General features: G+C 40.9%; 1 protein-coding gene across 2 annotated transcripts in view; it reads left to right on the forward strand.

Annotated features, from left to right (window-relative positions):
- aifm3 (AIF family member 3) overlaps positions 1-14906 on the forward strand; it is a 126510-nt gene that overhangs the window by 24643 nt on the left and 86961 nt on the right. For both annotated transcript variants that reach the window (XM_078552860.1, XM_078552861.1), the window contains exon 2: positions 11725-11998. In XM_078552860.1, the coding sequence (XP_078408986.1) occupies positions 11968-11998 (31 nt within the window). In that variant the 5' untranslated portion in view covers positions 11725-11967. The remainder of the gene's footprint in view (positions 1-11724; positions 11999-14906) is intronic.

Below are 14906 nucleotides of genomic sequence, written 5' to 3' on the forward strand. Positions count from 1 at the left end.
CATGTTAGATCCTTAATAATTACATGAATTATACAGCCCACAATAGTATATATACACATATATGAAAATATATGTAAATTAGAATATGTATATATAATATAGTCTATGCATATGCTTGAAAAGGAAAATTCTGGGGATAGAGTAGGGGAGTGAGACTAATTGGATAGCTCTTTCAAAGAGGCAGCACAGATACAATGGGCTGAATGACTAATTTATGTGCTGTAATATTCTATGATTGTATAAATTACTGTATAATCCATAACTCTACTCCTGATTGGGCTGTTAATTTTCTGTACGTAACAACAGAGTACAATATCATGGGCGACTAGCATTGTTTAAAGCTAGCCTGCATCTCTGAAAGGGGAGGTGAATTGTGGCTGGATCAGGTGTTGTCAGTAATGCAGGAAGTGACCGATACTTGGGAAACCTGAAGAAATGTGCCACGTGGAGTGGGCCCCAAGCTTTTAGGACACTGGAGCTAACCAGAGGGGGGAGCAGCCATTCCAGTATGCCCTAACCCCTGTGGAAGTGAAGGCAAAGTGTGTGGGATTGTTGGCAAATGGAAAATTGAGGTTGAGGCCAATGGTCTTACTGAGATGAGTTCTTCATAGACAGCCCAGGCAGAAAGGGGCTATCTTTATGCCTATGCAAAATTTAAAAATAAATCAAAATTTATTCATCTGTGGGCTATACCTAGACAGGAAACCATTAAGCACTGTGCCTGTCACTTGTGTGAGAACCAGCAGACAGGCCTGAGTGTTGTGATACATATCAGGAAACAGATCTAAAATTATGCAAGGGTTAGAGATAAAAGTAGCAACTGTGGCACAAAACAATCCACTTAATCACTTGTTTCTCATGTGCTTGAGGTCATGTGATCAGCTATCAGTAGACCATTTAGTGTATCCCCAAAGCTATTTATTGTACATTTACCTATCCATTGTACATTGTACCAGGGATAGACAGGTTATCGAATGAGAAAAGATTGGACAGGCTAGGCTTATATCCACTGGAGTTTAGACGAGTAAGAAGCGACTTGATTGAAACATATAAGATCCTGAGGAATCTTGACAGGGTGGATGTGGAGAGGATGTTTCCTCTTGTGGGAGAATCTAGAACTAGCAGTCACTGTTCAAAAATAAGGGATCTCTGCATTTAAGACCGAAATGAGAAGAAATGTTTTCTCTCAGAGGGCTGCGAGTCTTTGGAACTCCTTTTCTCAAAAGGCAGTGGAAGCAGAGTCTTCAAATGTTTTCAAGGCAGAGCTAGATAGATTTTTGATTAACAAGGGGGTGAGGGCTGGGGGCATAGGTGGGAGGTTGCAGTCAGATCAGCCATGATCTTATTAAATGGCAGAGCAGTCTTGAAGGGCTGAGTGGCCTACTCCTAGCTTGTATGTACCTATCCATTGTATGTGTACCTTTTTTTTACTCACTTGATTTAATAATTGCCCTTGCTCAGAGGGTATTTAAGAGTCAACCACTGGGTCTGTAGTTACATGTAGGCAAGACCAGGTGAGGACAGCAGATTCCCTTCAGGTCATTAATGAACCAGATGGGTTTTTACAACAATCAACAATGGTTTCTTGGTCATCATATTTCCAGATTTTTTATTGAATTCAAATTTCACCATCTGCCATTGTGGGATTTGAACCCAGGTACCCAAAGCATTACCCTGGGCCTCTAGTGACAATACCACTACACCACTGCCTCCCCTATTGATTGCACAATGTACATTGCACATGTACCTATCTAATGTGCATTGTTCATTGTACATGTACCTATCCATTGTACATTGCACATGTGCCTATCCATTTTCCATTGTTGATGCACCTATCCATTACTTTCCTCCTCCTCATGTTCCTGTTCCTCAGCTGCTTGCTGTATAGCTGGTGTCAAGGGCTGTCAATGACATGCAGCTTGTAGTTGATCACCATGAATTTTGACACACACTGTGCTGAGTACAGCAGAGCTGCTTCAGAATGGTCCAGGCAGTGGAAACTTTGTTTCAACAAACCAATGGTCTGCTCTATCACATTTCACATGGCTTTCTCATTGTGTGCATGCTGCACATCAGTGAGTGGGTTGCACACTGGTGTCATCGGCCATGTCAAAGCCCTTATCCTTCAGTAGCTACCCTTTGGTTTGTTGAGGTGATTTAAGCTCAGCTGATACACTGCATTGCCACAGAATGAAGGCATCATGACCTCTGTGAGAGTACCAGACACAGTGCTGCACGAGGGTTTAACCTGCATGATGAGCTGTCTGCGGTCACACACCAACTGGACATTGAGGGAGTTCAATCCCTTTTGGTTCCAGTATAGGGCAGAGTTAACATGTGACTGCAATTGGGGAAGCCTGCAATTGCAGCAAAGCCAATGTTCACTCCACCTGGTTCCTCCTGGCAAGAGAGAATGAAATATAGTTGACTCTCAATGTGTAGAGATTCACAGTGACCTCCCTGACACAACAGTGAGCAACAAACTGTGAGATGTTGGAAATAACTCCAGCTCCAGTCTGCTGGCAACCAAACACAGAAAAGTTCATCACCACAGTCAGCTTCACAGTCACTGGCACTTGCTCTGCTCTAAAATGCAATTGTGGCTTCAGTAGATGGCAGATTTCATTGAGGATGTCCATATTGAAGTGCAGGCATCTCACACATTGTTCCTCAGAGGTTCAGGTGAGAGAATTGTCCCCTGAACACCCTGGGAAGATATGGCCTTCTGGGGCTCTTCTGACCCTCCTCCTCCATACTCTTCCAGCAGCTTGTCCTGCTCTGTATATCCTCTGACCATTCTCCCAGGCACGTTGTATTCCAGGAAGCCTATTAGTTGCACCCAAGCAACTGGTTTGTGCAGAAACCTTGAAGTCAGTAAAAACTCCTTCAGCAGTTGTCAGGCTATTGCAACTTTAAACAAGAAAGCACCAAACACTAGAGTTGAAATTAACTTGTAGAGAAGAAATTAACCCACAGCTAACCTGTAAGTAGCTGATGATCCTTTTGAGCAACCCTCTTGGAGAGGATCCTTCTTGCTGCTGAACGTGTGTTCAGCTATGCGTGATTAAGGTAGAGCATTAGCTGGAGCGATAAGCTCCAAAATGGCACTGCTAATGTCAAATAATCATTACAAGGTGATCAACACCATGATCTGCCTGTTCTGCATACTTCCAGCACATCTTCACTGCATGGGCACAATCTAACGCCCTCACCAATATGGCATCCAGTGTGAGTCACCTCACAAGGTTGGGTTTGGCCATGGACAATATATTGGATGTGTAAGGGTTCCCTCATCACCTAGGAAACAGATGTAAATGATCCATATTTCTCACCTATGAGGTAGTTTTTAAAAATTCTTAACTTTTGATCTCCCATCATAACTTTTGGCAGGAAACCATTCAGAGAGAGAGACGACATAGGCAACCATTTACATCCTTTTTGCACCATTTCTCCAGGACTTCTGCTTATTGTGGTCAGAAATCAGGACAACTTGAAGTTCCAAGTTATAGTAGTTATGGACTAGTAATCTGGAAGACATTAAGTTAAATCCCACCGTGGCAAGTTGTGAATTGAATTCAATAATCCTGTTAATTTGCAGGCTGGAGCCAAAAAGAGAAAGCCACATTGAAAGTTGTTTGGCTGTTGTAAAAATCCAACTGGTTCACAAACGTGCTTCAGGGAAGGGAAACTGTCACTTCTGCCTGGTCTGTCCAATAAGCATCTCCAGGTTTTCTTCTTTATTCTTTCAAACAAAGTGGGCATCACTGGCAAGGCCAGCGTTTGTTGCCCATCTCTTAAACTGAGTGGCTTGCTAGGCACTGGGCAGTTAAGAGTCAAGCACAGTTGTGTGGCTCTGGAGTCACATATAGGCCAGACCAGGTAAGGATGGTAGATTTCCTTCCCTAAGGAACATAAATGAACTAGATGTGTTGTTACAACAATCAATGATACTTTCATGGTCATCATTACTTAGACTTTCAATTCCAGATTTATTAATTGAATTTAAATTCCACCAACTACCATGGTGGGATTTGAACCCATGACCCCAAAGCTTTAGCCTGGGTCTCTGGATTACTAGTCCAGTGATATTACCGCTCCACCGCCATTGCCTACAATGCCATGTGATTGAGTCTCATTCACCCCGGGGGCATCTCGGGATGGATAATAAATGCCACCTTGCCACCATCAGTCAAAGCTCAAGAATAAATATAAAAATAATTCCAGGCCCACAGTTAAGTGCAAATTAATATTTTATGAAGCCATTGTACATTTTGATTGTGCTGTGTTTGCAGGGTGTGCTGACATCATAGCACAACAGCTTTTTTAATAGTTTTCCTCACCAACCATGGAAGCTGTGGCTTAGTTGATTGTCTTAAGAGAGTCCAGTTAGATAACATTCCTCAAGACATAAAATATTTATTTACATAATTTCCAGTTTAGCTGTCAAGGAGACACAAAACTGGACAAATCATGCAGCACATTTGCATCAGAATGGGTTGCTTGGCTCTTTTCACATTCAAACTGCTGATGACCAGTTGAACAACAGTCAGAATATTGTATGTATTTCAGCTGGACCATGGGACATGAAATCTTCAGGAAGCGATCTCAATCTCCTATCCTAAATTCAGCGGGAATCTAACCCTTCACGCACTAGAGAAACAGTGTAAACAGACATCTTCCCTAGTGACTCTACTGAGGTAACAATGGGAGTTTTGGAGAATCCCCATGGAATTTCAAGATCATCTGTTTGAAACTGGCTTTTAATTACGTAAGCACTATAACAGAATTAAATAATCCATCAACCAAGTTGGGTTCTCGTGGGAAATGCTTCCATTTGTCACCCATTCACTGTCAAATTTGAATGGAAAATAAATAGTTTCCCCAGAAGAAATTCTAAATCAACAGTATTTAACAGGAAAGAGAACTCTAATGACACCTTTTAGCTGAATCATTTAAATAATTGTTTGGTACTACAGAACTTGAGTATTGCTGCTGAAAAAAGAGACATACTATCAAAGCTTTTTGTCTTGCACTCATTAGTATAGCTCACAAGAAATTACCAATTGCAACAGGGGAACAACAATTTATACTGCATGAGAATAGAGTGCTGAGTGCTTGGAAAGTGGACTCTGATTGGTGGAGGTGTTGCCATGGAGAATGTAGCATGGAACTGTTAATTGCCCAGCTTTGTTCAAATTCAAACCATGCAGGTCGACTCTGGTCAAGGCATTGCCCTGGGGAATGAATCATTTAGTGGAGCATAACTAATGATTAGTATGCTGAATACCCTCTTATACCAGTTCTACAGGCGAGAATCTTACTCCATCATTTCCCACTCAGAAAATCTTCTAGAAATCCACCTTTCTGACATTACCCTTGACCAATTTCCCAATGCCTCTCTCTTACTCCTGAGTTCAATCTCCCACTTTAGAGAATTTTGCTATGTTAACAGGTGATGTACAAGTGAAAGTCATTGTCTTGTTGATACTCCAAAAGTTATTAACTCAACGTGCTCAATAAGTTAGTATCTTTATTGCAGTGGAGTGTTGCACTTTGAGTTTAAAAGACAACCTGTACTGGCATTTAAACTCAACATTCCTCAGTGTTACTCAATGACCTAGAAATTCCACAGGGGTTCCCATTGATCTCCTGCCAGTACTTGGGTTGGAAATCAGTGGAATATCAAGAGAAATGGCATCACTGGCTCTTTTCAGGGGGTAAGAAGAATCCCTCATAGAATTTCAGGGCCTGTGTATTTAAGGCAATGTGTAGAAACTCTCGGGTGCAAGGAGAACAAATGAAGCTGATGTTGTGTTAATGACAGACAGTTCTGGGGATCTACACTAATTTCATTGCAAATGAGTAATAATGGTGGGTACTCTGTCCAAGAGAGCATCTCAAAGGTACTGATTGTGAGATACAAGAGTGTCTGTCCCAATTGTTGATTCATATCAGCATGTAGGAGTACAAATAGATGCCAATGTCAGCTTGGACATAGTTCTTCAAGACCACATTGAAATGATGCCATGGTCTTTCTCATCACTCTTCAATGACTAAGTGCCAAAGTCGATCATGTTGGCAAATGTGTTCAAACAGTTCTACCTCATGATTACAAGCTCTTAGGCATGGAATGGAAGACTTCCTTTGGTCCATGTATGAGGTCTAAGTCCATGCTAGGTGATTATCTTATGTGAAAAGGAGCAAATGGTTGTAGGGAGATGTTGACCAAAATCCTAGGTGGAATCAGTTTCATCAAAGTCCTTCATAAAAAGACCTGAATTAAGCAGTACATGATAAGTAACAGGCTGCAGTAATTTTAAAGATAAAAAGAAACATGCAATTGCTTTAAATCAGAAATAAAAACAAAATTACTAGAAACGTGCACCAAATCTGTTCGCATCTAAAAGAGACAAAAAGACAGTTTGAGGTTTTGGGTGAAGATGTCTGGAAAATCCCGTTAGATAATACCTTAAAAACTGTCCTATATAGGTCACCGCAGTACATTGAAATTTGACCCAATGACTTGACTGCCTGTTGACTGCAGTATTTAGAAATGTCCTAAATAATGTCAATGACTACACTTCAAAAGTACTTAATTGGCTGTAAGCACTTTGGGACGTGCTGAGATTGTAAAAGGTGCTACTGGTATCCAAATGCATGTTCTTTTCTTTCTTTATAATCCAGCCAATCAGAAAATTCAGACATTTGCACAGCATTACCGGGAGTCTGGCTTTGCAGACGTGTGATCTTATAGCTTTGTTTGATATCTGACTTGATTGGGCTGCAGAGGGAACAGGTTGTTGCTGAAATTCTGAACCTCCAGCTTGTGAAGCCCCTTGTTAATGTGGTGTGTGTCCATGCTGCAGTGAAGTTGATAGCATGCACTCACTCGTTTCATGGTGAGTTGTACAGCTCACCATGCCACGGAAGAGGATTTCCATTAAGCAAGTTAAGCATAGTGAAGTGCGTTGGATGAGACAAGCTACAACAACAAACTTTGGACAATGTCATCTCATCTCTTAAGTACATAACTACTTACTGCCTATGCTGTTACTTGCAAAAATCACAGGTTGTATTGCTAGAAGTGTCTCTTTGGGGTAATGTTTAGTGTTCTTGCTGAAAAAAGAGACATGCTGTTAAAGCTTTTTGTCTTGCACTCATCAGGACAGATTCGCAAGAATACCAATTCTGAAGGGAGCAACAATTTATAGTGCATAAGAAGAGAGCGTTGATTGGTTGGCAAGTGGATTCTGATTGGTAGAGGTGCTATCATGGAGAATGCACCAGGGAACTGTTAACCGCTACGCTTTTTTAAAAATTCAAACCAGGCAGATCGACTCTGATTGCTCAAGGCATTGACATGAGGAATGAACTAGAGAATGGCTGTTCCCTAAGATTTTTTTTAGTTGATGAAGGTGCAATGTGTGGCATGCCCTTTCTGTTTGCAAAGGACAGGGTCCTATGTGTGAATATATGTAGCTTCTAGCATACAATACTCAAGTGTTGTGCTACCAAATGACCGTTTAGTATTCTGCTGGTGTTCATGTCACACCACTGTGACAGAAGCTGCAGTCAATGGCTGATGTCAGCAATAGAGCGCTAAGGATACTGAATGTTGGTGAGATTATAGCAACTGAGTGAGAATGATGGTAACAGTTAGTGACAGTGGATTGGGGAAGGATTTGACTTTGTTCCGTGATCATTTTACTTGGTTCAACCTTCACCCAATACAGCAAAATGTTAACACGAAGGGAAGAGTAACTCTGATTTTGTCTTAAGTGATATTTTGTTTAACGTTTACTGATTTGTTGCATCAAGAGTTGCAGTGATCGTGGTGCTGAACTCATCTTCTTGAATTATGACAACAAATTAAATTTATATAGCATCTTTAACATAACAGGAGCATTATAAAGCATAATAAGAAAGCCAGACGCAGAAGGTGACATTAGGGCAGATGCCCAAAGCTTGGTCAAAGAAGTAGGTTTTAAGTGGTAGCTTAAATAAAGAAAGAAAGATAGAGGGAAAGAGGTTTTGGGGGTGAATTCAGAGCTTAGGTCTCAATAGCTGAAGGCATGGCCACCAATGGAGGGTAAAATTGGGAATACGCAAGAGACCAGAATTAGTGGAGCACAGGTGTTACAGAGGTAAGGAGGGGTAAAGGATTTAAATTTTAAAATGAAGCATGGCCTGACAAGGAGCCAAAGTAGGACAGTAAACACTGAGGTAATAGATAATGGCACTTTGTGAGTAAGGGAACAGGCAGCAGAGTTTTGGATGATCTCAAGTTTATGGTGGGTAGAATGTAAAAGCAGATGAGCTGAGGCAGAGCTGAAATCTTATTAAATTTCTACAAACTTTTATTCCTCCACATTTTAACTAGATAGTGCCAAGCAGCCATTTTACTGAAATTTAACTTGGGGGTTCAAGGTTCACATGAGATTTCTGAAGAGCACTTTGGATTGCTGAAGTTTCTTGAAGCCAAAAATTTGCAAGTTGTATGAGGAATTGCAAAAATGTCTTACAATCAAGTACCTTAGCTTTAGAACGTAAACTGTAGTACACACTCACTATTTACAGTATTCAGTAATCACCAATGTTAACTGGTAAACTGTGATGGAGGGACAAGTAGGTAGTCTTAGTGACGGTGTAGATATCTGGCCAGAAGTTCATCTCGGGGTCAAATATAACACCAAGGATGCAGACAGACTGGTTTAGCCTCAGACTGTTGGAGGAGGATGGAGTTGATAGCTAGGAGTTGAGTGGGGTCCGAAGACAATGGCTTCAGTCTTCCCAATGTTTAATTGAAACTGTTAGAACCATTTGGCTTCTTGTACCCACTGCTTTCACAGTGCATTTGCCAAAAATGTGCCTAAATTCTCTGTGCTTTGGCAAAACCAAAACTATTATGTCAAGAAGCTGCTGATATGGGTTTATCTGCAGAGGGGCTACAGTAAGAACCTCTATAAAATAATGTCTCTGCCCAATGCATTGCACTGTTGAACGAAGAAACTCAGAGCACTTTCCTCCACTGGGACAGCAAGCATTTTTACAGCATACGGACAAATCTGTAGGACATAAAAACCTGCAATTAGATGTGAGTGGAATGCGCTTATGCTTATCAGTCCCAGGTACCCCTAACAACTGTCAACATAAAACAATATTAAAAGGATCAATTCACCCAACAGTCTAATCATTGCTATCATTTTCTAGTTGCTTCTGGAGTTCTGTCAAACTGAAATTTTTCATGAAGTGAACTTTGTCTCTTTCCGGCCCTGACTGTGTTTCCAGTCTTTGAGCTTGAATTTCAGACCTTCTAATAATGCATGTTTCTTGGAGTTGGTAGGACATGAATGTGTGCTTGTGTGCACATGAGAGAAGGGCAAGTTGAGTCCTGGTATCTCATTTATACATTGTAATACTTCTCAAGATTTAAGAAATGAAAAGATATCAGAAATATTAACACAGGAAGTGCTGGAAACATACAGTAGATCTGACAGCATCTGTGGGGAGATGATGGCATAGTAATCCCAGAGGCCCAGGCTAATGCTCTGGGGACAGGGGTTCAAATCCCACCATGGCAGCTGATGGAATTTAAATTCAATTAATGAATCTGGAATATAAAGCTATTCTCAGTAATGCTGACCATGAAACTCTCATTTTGTTCACTGATGCCTTCTAGGGAAAGAAATCTGACATCCTTACCTGGTCTGGCCTACATGTGACTCCAGACCCACAGCAATGAAGTTGACTCTTAACTGCCCTCTGAAATGGCACTCAGGTCAAGGACAATTAGGAATGGGTAACATACTGGCCTTGCCACATCCCATGAAAGAGAAAAAAATTTCTAAATGTGAAAGTACAGCCTTGGGTGGAAATCCTTAATCAAACTGGTGCATTACATGAAGTAGAAAGTGACGACCGTGACCCCATTGCTTTCCTTCACCTATATGATATTTCCCATAGCAACCACCCTCTAGCATCAATAAGTGTTCAGTTAACCTATGGTCACCTGGAATTGGATTGAGAATGTCCAAACTCATTTCACCAAGGTTGCAAACTCTGGTTGAAGGCATTCCTGGAGGTTTCATCACATGATCTGCAGCCTCCAACTGCGCACCATCACCACACCAACTTCCCCCCTCCCCTCCCAACATCGCCCCACCACACTGCCACCATTGGTTGTCCAACGTGTACATCTTCATGATTCACTGCCTTCTGAGGCCAATTGGAAACCACAAAAAAGCTCTTCATTGCCCAATTGGGTGATTCTTGACTGTCAATCAAACAGCCTTTTGCCCCAATACAATATTTTTATAATTAATAAACAAGTGTTCAAATAAAATAATAAAACATAATTCTCTTATTACCACTGTAACTTTTCTCTAGGGCTTCTTGCAACAGTTTCCTGGAGATTGATTTTCCACACCAAGGGACTCCAGGCCAGTCCTGGAGATTTGGCAATCCCATGCGGAAGCCTTGAAACCTGCAGACAGACAAGGCTGGGTTTGAACCTAGTCCCCAAAAGTTAAAGCCTAGTGTCTAATGTAAAGTTATGCCCATCACCTCCCCTCCCCCACCCTCCTTATCTAGACACATGGTGGTGCCAACTCCACATCTCAGAATGAGTACAGTGGTGACAAGTACCCAAATACATCATAGCTACAACCCCACACACCATGCTGCAGACTTAACCCACGCCATGGTGGGAATCCCATCCATCCCATGGTACCAGCATTATATAACACCAGGGTATCATTCTCCATACACATTATGGTGGCACTCATCCCGCGTATACCATGGTACCAATCCTATGTACAACATGATGCCAATGCCATGCTCCTCAAGAAAGAAAGAAGAAAGATTTCCATTCATATAGCACTTTTCATGACCCCAGACATCTCAAAGTGCTTTACAGCTAATGAAGTACTTCTTTTTGAAGTGTAGTCACTGTTGTCACCTAGGAAACACGACTACCAATTTGCACTCAGCAAACGCCCACAAACAGCAATGTGTTAATAACCAAATAATGGTCAAATGGATCTGTGCTTACAGTGATTTCCAGACATTGATTATGCCCATGGGAAACCAGGCTTTTCAAGTAGAAGAGAAAGAAAAATAAAACCAATGGTTCTATTTAATACAAAAGTAAAACGCTGGACATTTGAACAAAAAACAGAAAATGCTGTAAATATGCAGCAGGTCAGGCAGTATCGATGGAGAGAGAAACAGAGTTAACGTTTCAGGTCAATGACCTTTTGGCATCTCAGTCAGTATCCCAAAATGAAGCAGGATGTGATTGCTCGTGGAGCAATCAGTTCTCCATGAGTCAAAGGTGGAGGGGAAGGGACTGGGCTGCAAATGTTCCTTGAACCATATCAACTGTGGCTCCATGGTAGCACTCTCATTCCTGAATCAGAAGGTTGTGTTCATTGTGGTTCCTTGTCCCACTCCCAAGACTTGAGCACAAAATCCAGGCTGACACTCCAGTGTGTTACTGAGGGAGTACTGAACTGTTGGAGATGCTGTCCTTCTCCTGCCATCTATTATAAATGCAACTGATCTATGCAATAATGTATTATAAAGCAATGTGGGAAGTTGAGTACAAGCTTTATTGGGGTGAGGGGTGAGTGATTACACCTTGGTTTCATTTTGGTTATTGTGCATTGTGGTTTAAAAGAACAGATAAAGGATATGAATATTTCCTCTTTGTTCTTAATTGTTTAGATTTTGAAGATTGGATATTCATTGAGCCAACATGGATTGGTCCTCATTATCGTGGATTTCTCTGCACAGTGACAGTTAACAAGCACCTGCTCAACAAACATGGCCTTCATATAACTGCCTTCCCTCTGAAGTAGACAAGACTTTGTGGTTTGAAACAGCTGCTCATCAGCCACATCAAGACACTGTGGTCCTTGGCTCTTTGGTTTCTATAGCAACACGCCAACCTTTTAGCTTTGCTCAGTCATGGGAGGATGTTTCTCGAAGCCAAAACCAGGTGACTACTCCTTCAAATGCTTCACTAATTACTCCTTATAATTGAGGAGGTTTCAATATGCTTTGAATAATTCTGACTGAAGTAGGTCAGCATACTGAGTAAGGGGGGAGCTCTGAGGAATTTTAAATCTCTTTCATCCACGCTCGTTGCAGCTTAGGGAGCCTTTGAAAATTTGTTTATCCCTGAGAGTACCAAATTTCCACAACAGCTTCCAACACAATCCTATTAAAAAAAACATTTCTCTCCCTGGTGGAGAGAGCTCTCAATTCCCCAGTGGCTTTAAAGGTGCAGTGTTCCATTGATTTTACTCTCATCATTTATTAAGATTGATTCTCCACATGAACAAATACCTCTTGTAAAGATTAAGGTTGATTTGGGCATCTGTTTATTTCCCTTTATTTCTGTGGTTACTTGCTTCCTTTATGCTTAAATAGTAAACACTGATGACATAATTGGGAGAAATGCGTTGGTGGGTTTCTAATCTCGAAAGTGCAAGGGAGAGGGTGAAGATACAAACCAAGGAATTATTATTGCCAATATTACCGAATGAATGTTTAATGTGGTTGTATAACCTTTCTTGGTGCTAACCCATTTAAAGTAAATAGTTTACTGTCTCTGTTAAAATGGGGGATAGAGGAATGCCTTGTGAGCAGATAAAGGCTGCAGATATTAATACAGTGTGCAGGCCAGGTGGAGTTGGATTACATCAGTAGAGCACAAGGTGCTCAGCTTCCTCATGCATAGTGGGTAAATGCATCAAATGATGCATTGAGTCACACAGATCAAAAACGTCAAAGGGCATCATTTAGCTGCAAGGAGCAGCAGGTGGTACAATTGGCCTCGGCGCTCATGGGCTAGGTATCCTGCTCCTGGCTGATCTAAATAACACTTTACTATAAGTGTATATCTGGACATGCTGGTTCACATGTGAGGAAAAGCCAGTGGGGCGATGTATCCAAAGGTTGACGTCAGGACACTCTGTAGTTGGCACTGTTTCTCCAGGGTTTCTGTTGGTCTCCCAGCAGGAGATTGGGAAAACCTCAGTTTTGGGGGAGAGAAGGGTGGGTCCAAGACTATTATTTTAAATTTAAATAAGGGCAATTATGAGGTCATGAAAGCAGAGCTAGCCAAAGTGAACTGGCAAATGAGATTAAGGCATAGGTCAATAGAGATGCAGTGGCAGACATTTAAAGGGATATTTCCGAAAACACAGAATAGATACATTCCAATGAAAAATAAAAATTCCAAGGGTAAGACCCACAATCCGTGGTTAACTAAAAAAGTTAAAGATAATATCAAACTTAAAGAAAAAGCATATAATTTCACAAAGACAGGTGGCAGGTCAGAAGATTGGACAGAATATAAAGAACAGCAAAGAATGACTAAAAGGAGGGAAAATTAGAGTATGAGAGAAGTCTAGCTAAAAGTATAAGAACAGATAGTAAGAGCTTCTATAGATATTTAAATAAGAAAACAGTTAACAAAGTGAACATTGATCCTCTTGAAAGCAAGTCTGGGGAATTAATATTGAAAAATAAGGAGATGGCAGATGGATTGAACAGGTATTTTGCATTGGTCTTCACTATAGAGGATACAAGTAACATTCCAGAAATAACTGTAAACCAGGAAATGGAAGGGAGGAACTCAGAAAAATTACAGTCACCTATTGCTTAGCAAATTGATGGAACTGTGGGCTGACAAGTCCCCAGGTCCTGATGGACTTCATCCTAGGGTGTTAAAAGAAGTGGCTAGTGAGATAGTTGATGCATTGGTTTTACATTTTCCAAAATTCCCTAGATTCGGGGAAGGTTCCATTAGATTGGAAAATAATAAATGTAACTTTTTTATTCAAAAAGGGAGGGAGGCAGAAAGCAGGAAACTACAGACTAGTTAGCTTAACATCTGTCATTGGAAAATGTTAGAAGCTATTATTAAAGACGTTATAGCAGGGCATTTGGAGAAATTCAAAGTAATCAGGCAGAGTCAACATGGTTTTGTGAAAGGGAAATCATGTTTAACAATTTATTGATTTCTTTGAAGAAGTAACTTGTGCTGTGGATAAAGGGGAACCGGTGGATGTACTCTACTTAGATGTCCAGAAGGCATTTGATAAGGTGCCATATCAAAGGTTATTGCAGAAAATAAAAGCTCATGGTGTAGGGGATAACATATTGGCATGGATAGAAGGTTTGCTGGCTAGTATGAAACAGAAAGTAGGTATAAGTGGGTCTTTTTCTGGTCTGCAGGATGTGACAAGCGATGTGCCACAGGGATCAGTGCTGAGACCTGAACTGTTTACAATTTATATAAATGACTTGGATGAAAGGATGGAAGGGATGGTTGCTAAATTTACTGATGACACAAAGATAGGTAGGAAAGTAAGTTGTGAAGAGGACATAAGGAGGCTACAAAGGGATACACATAGGTTAAAGCAAAATACTGTGGATGCTGGAAATCTGAAACAAAAACAAAAGATGCTGGAAAAACTCAGCAGGTCTAGCAGCATCTATGGAGAGAGAAACAGAGTTAGTGTTTCGAGTCCATATGACCCTTCTTCAGATAGGTTAAGTAAGTGGGAAAAGATCTGGCAAATGGGGTATAATGTGGGAAATTTTGGCAGGAAGCATAAAAAAGAAGCATATTATCTAAATGGTGAGAGATTGCAGAAATCTGAAATGTAGAGGGGTCTGGGTGTCCTAGTGCATGAATAGCAAAAGGCTAGTATGCAGGTGCAGCAAGTAATTAGGAAAGCTAATAGGATGTTATTGCTTATTGCAAGGGGAATTGAATCCAAAGTAAGGAGGTTATGCTTCAGTTGTACAGGGCACTGGTGAGACTACATCTGAAGCATTGTGTACAGTATTGGTCACCTTATTTATGGAAAGATGTAAATGCATTAGAAGCAATT

This window comes from Cetorhinus maximus, chromosome 12, assembly GCF_964194155.1.
Source record: "Cetorhinus maximus chromosome 12, sCetMax3.hap1.1, whole genome shotgun sequence".
NCBI lineage: Eukaryota > Metazoa > Chordata > Chondrichthyes > Lamniformes > Cetorhinidae > Cetorhinus > Cetorhinus maximus.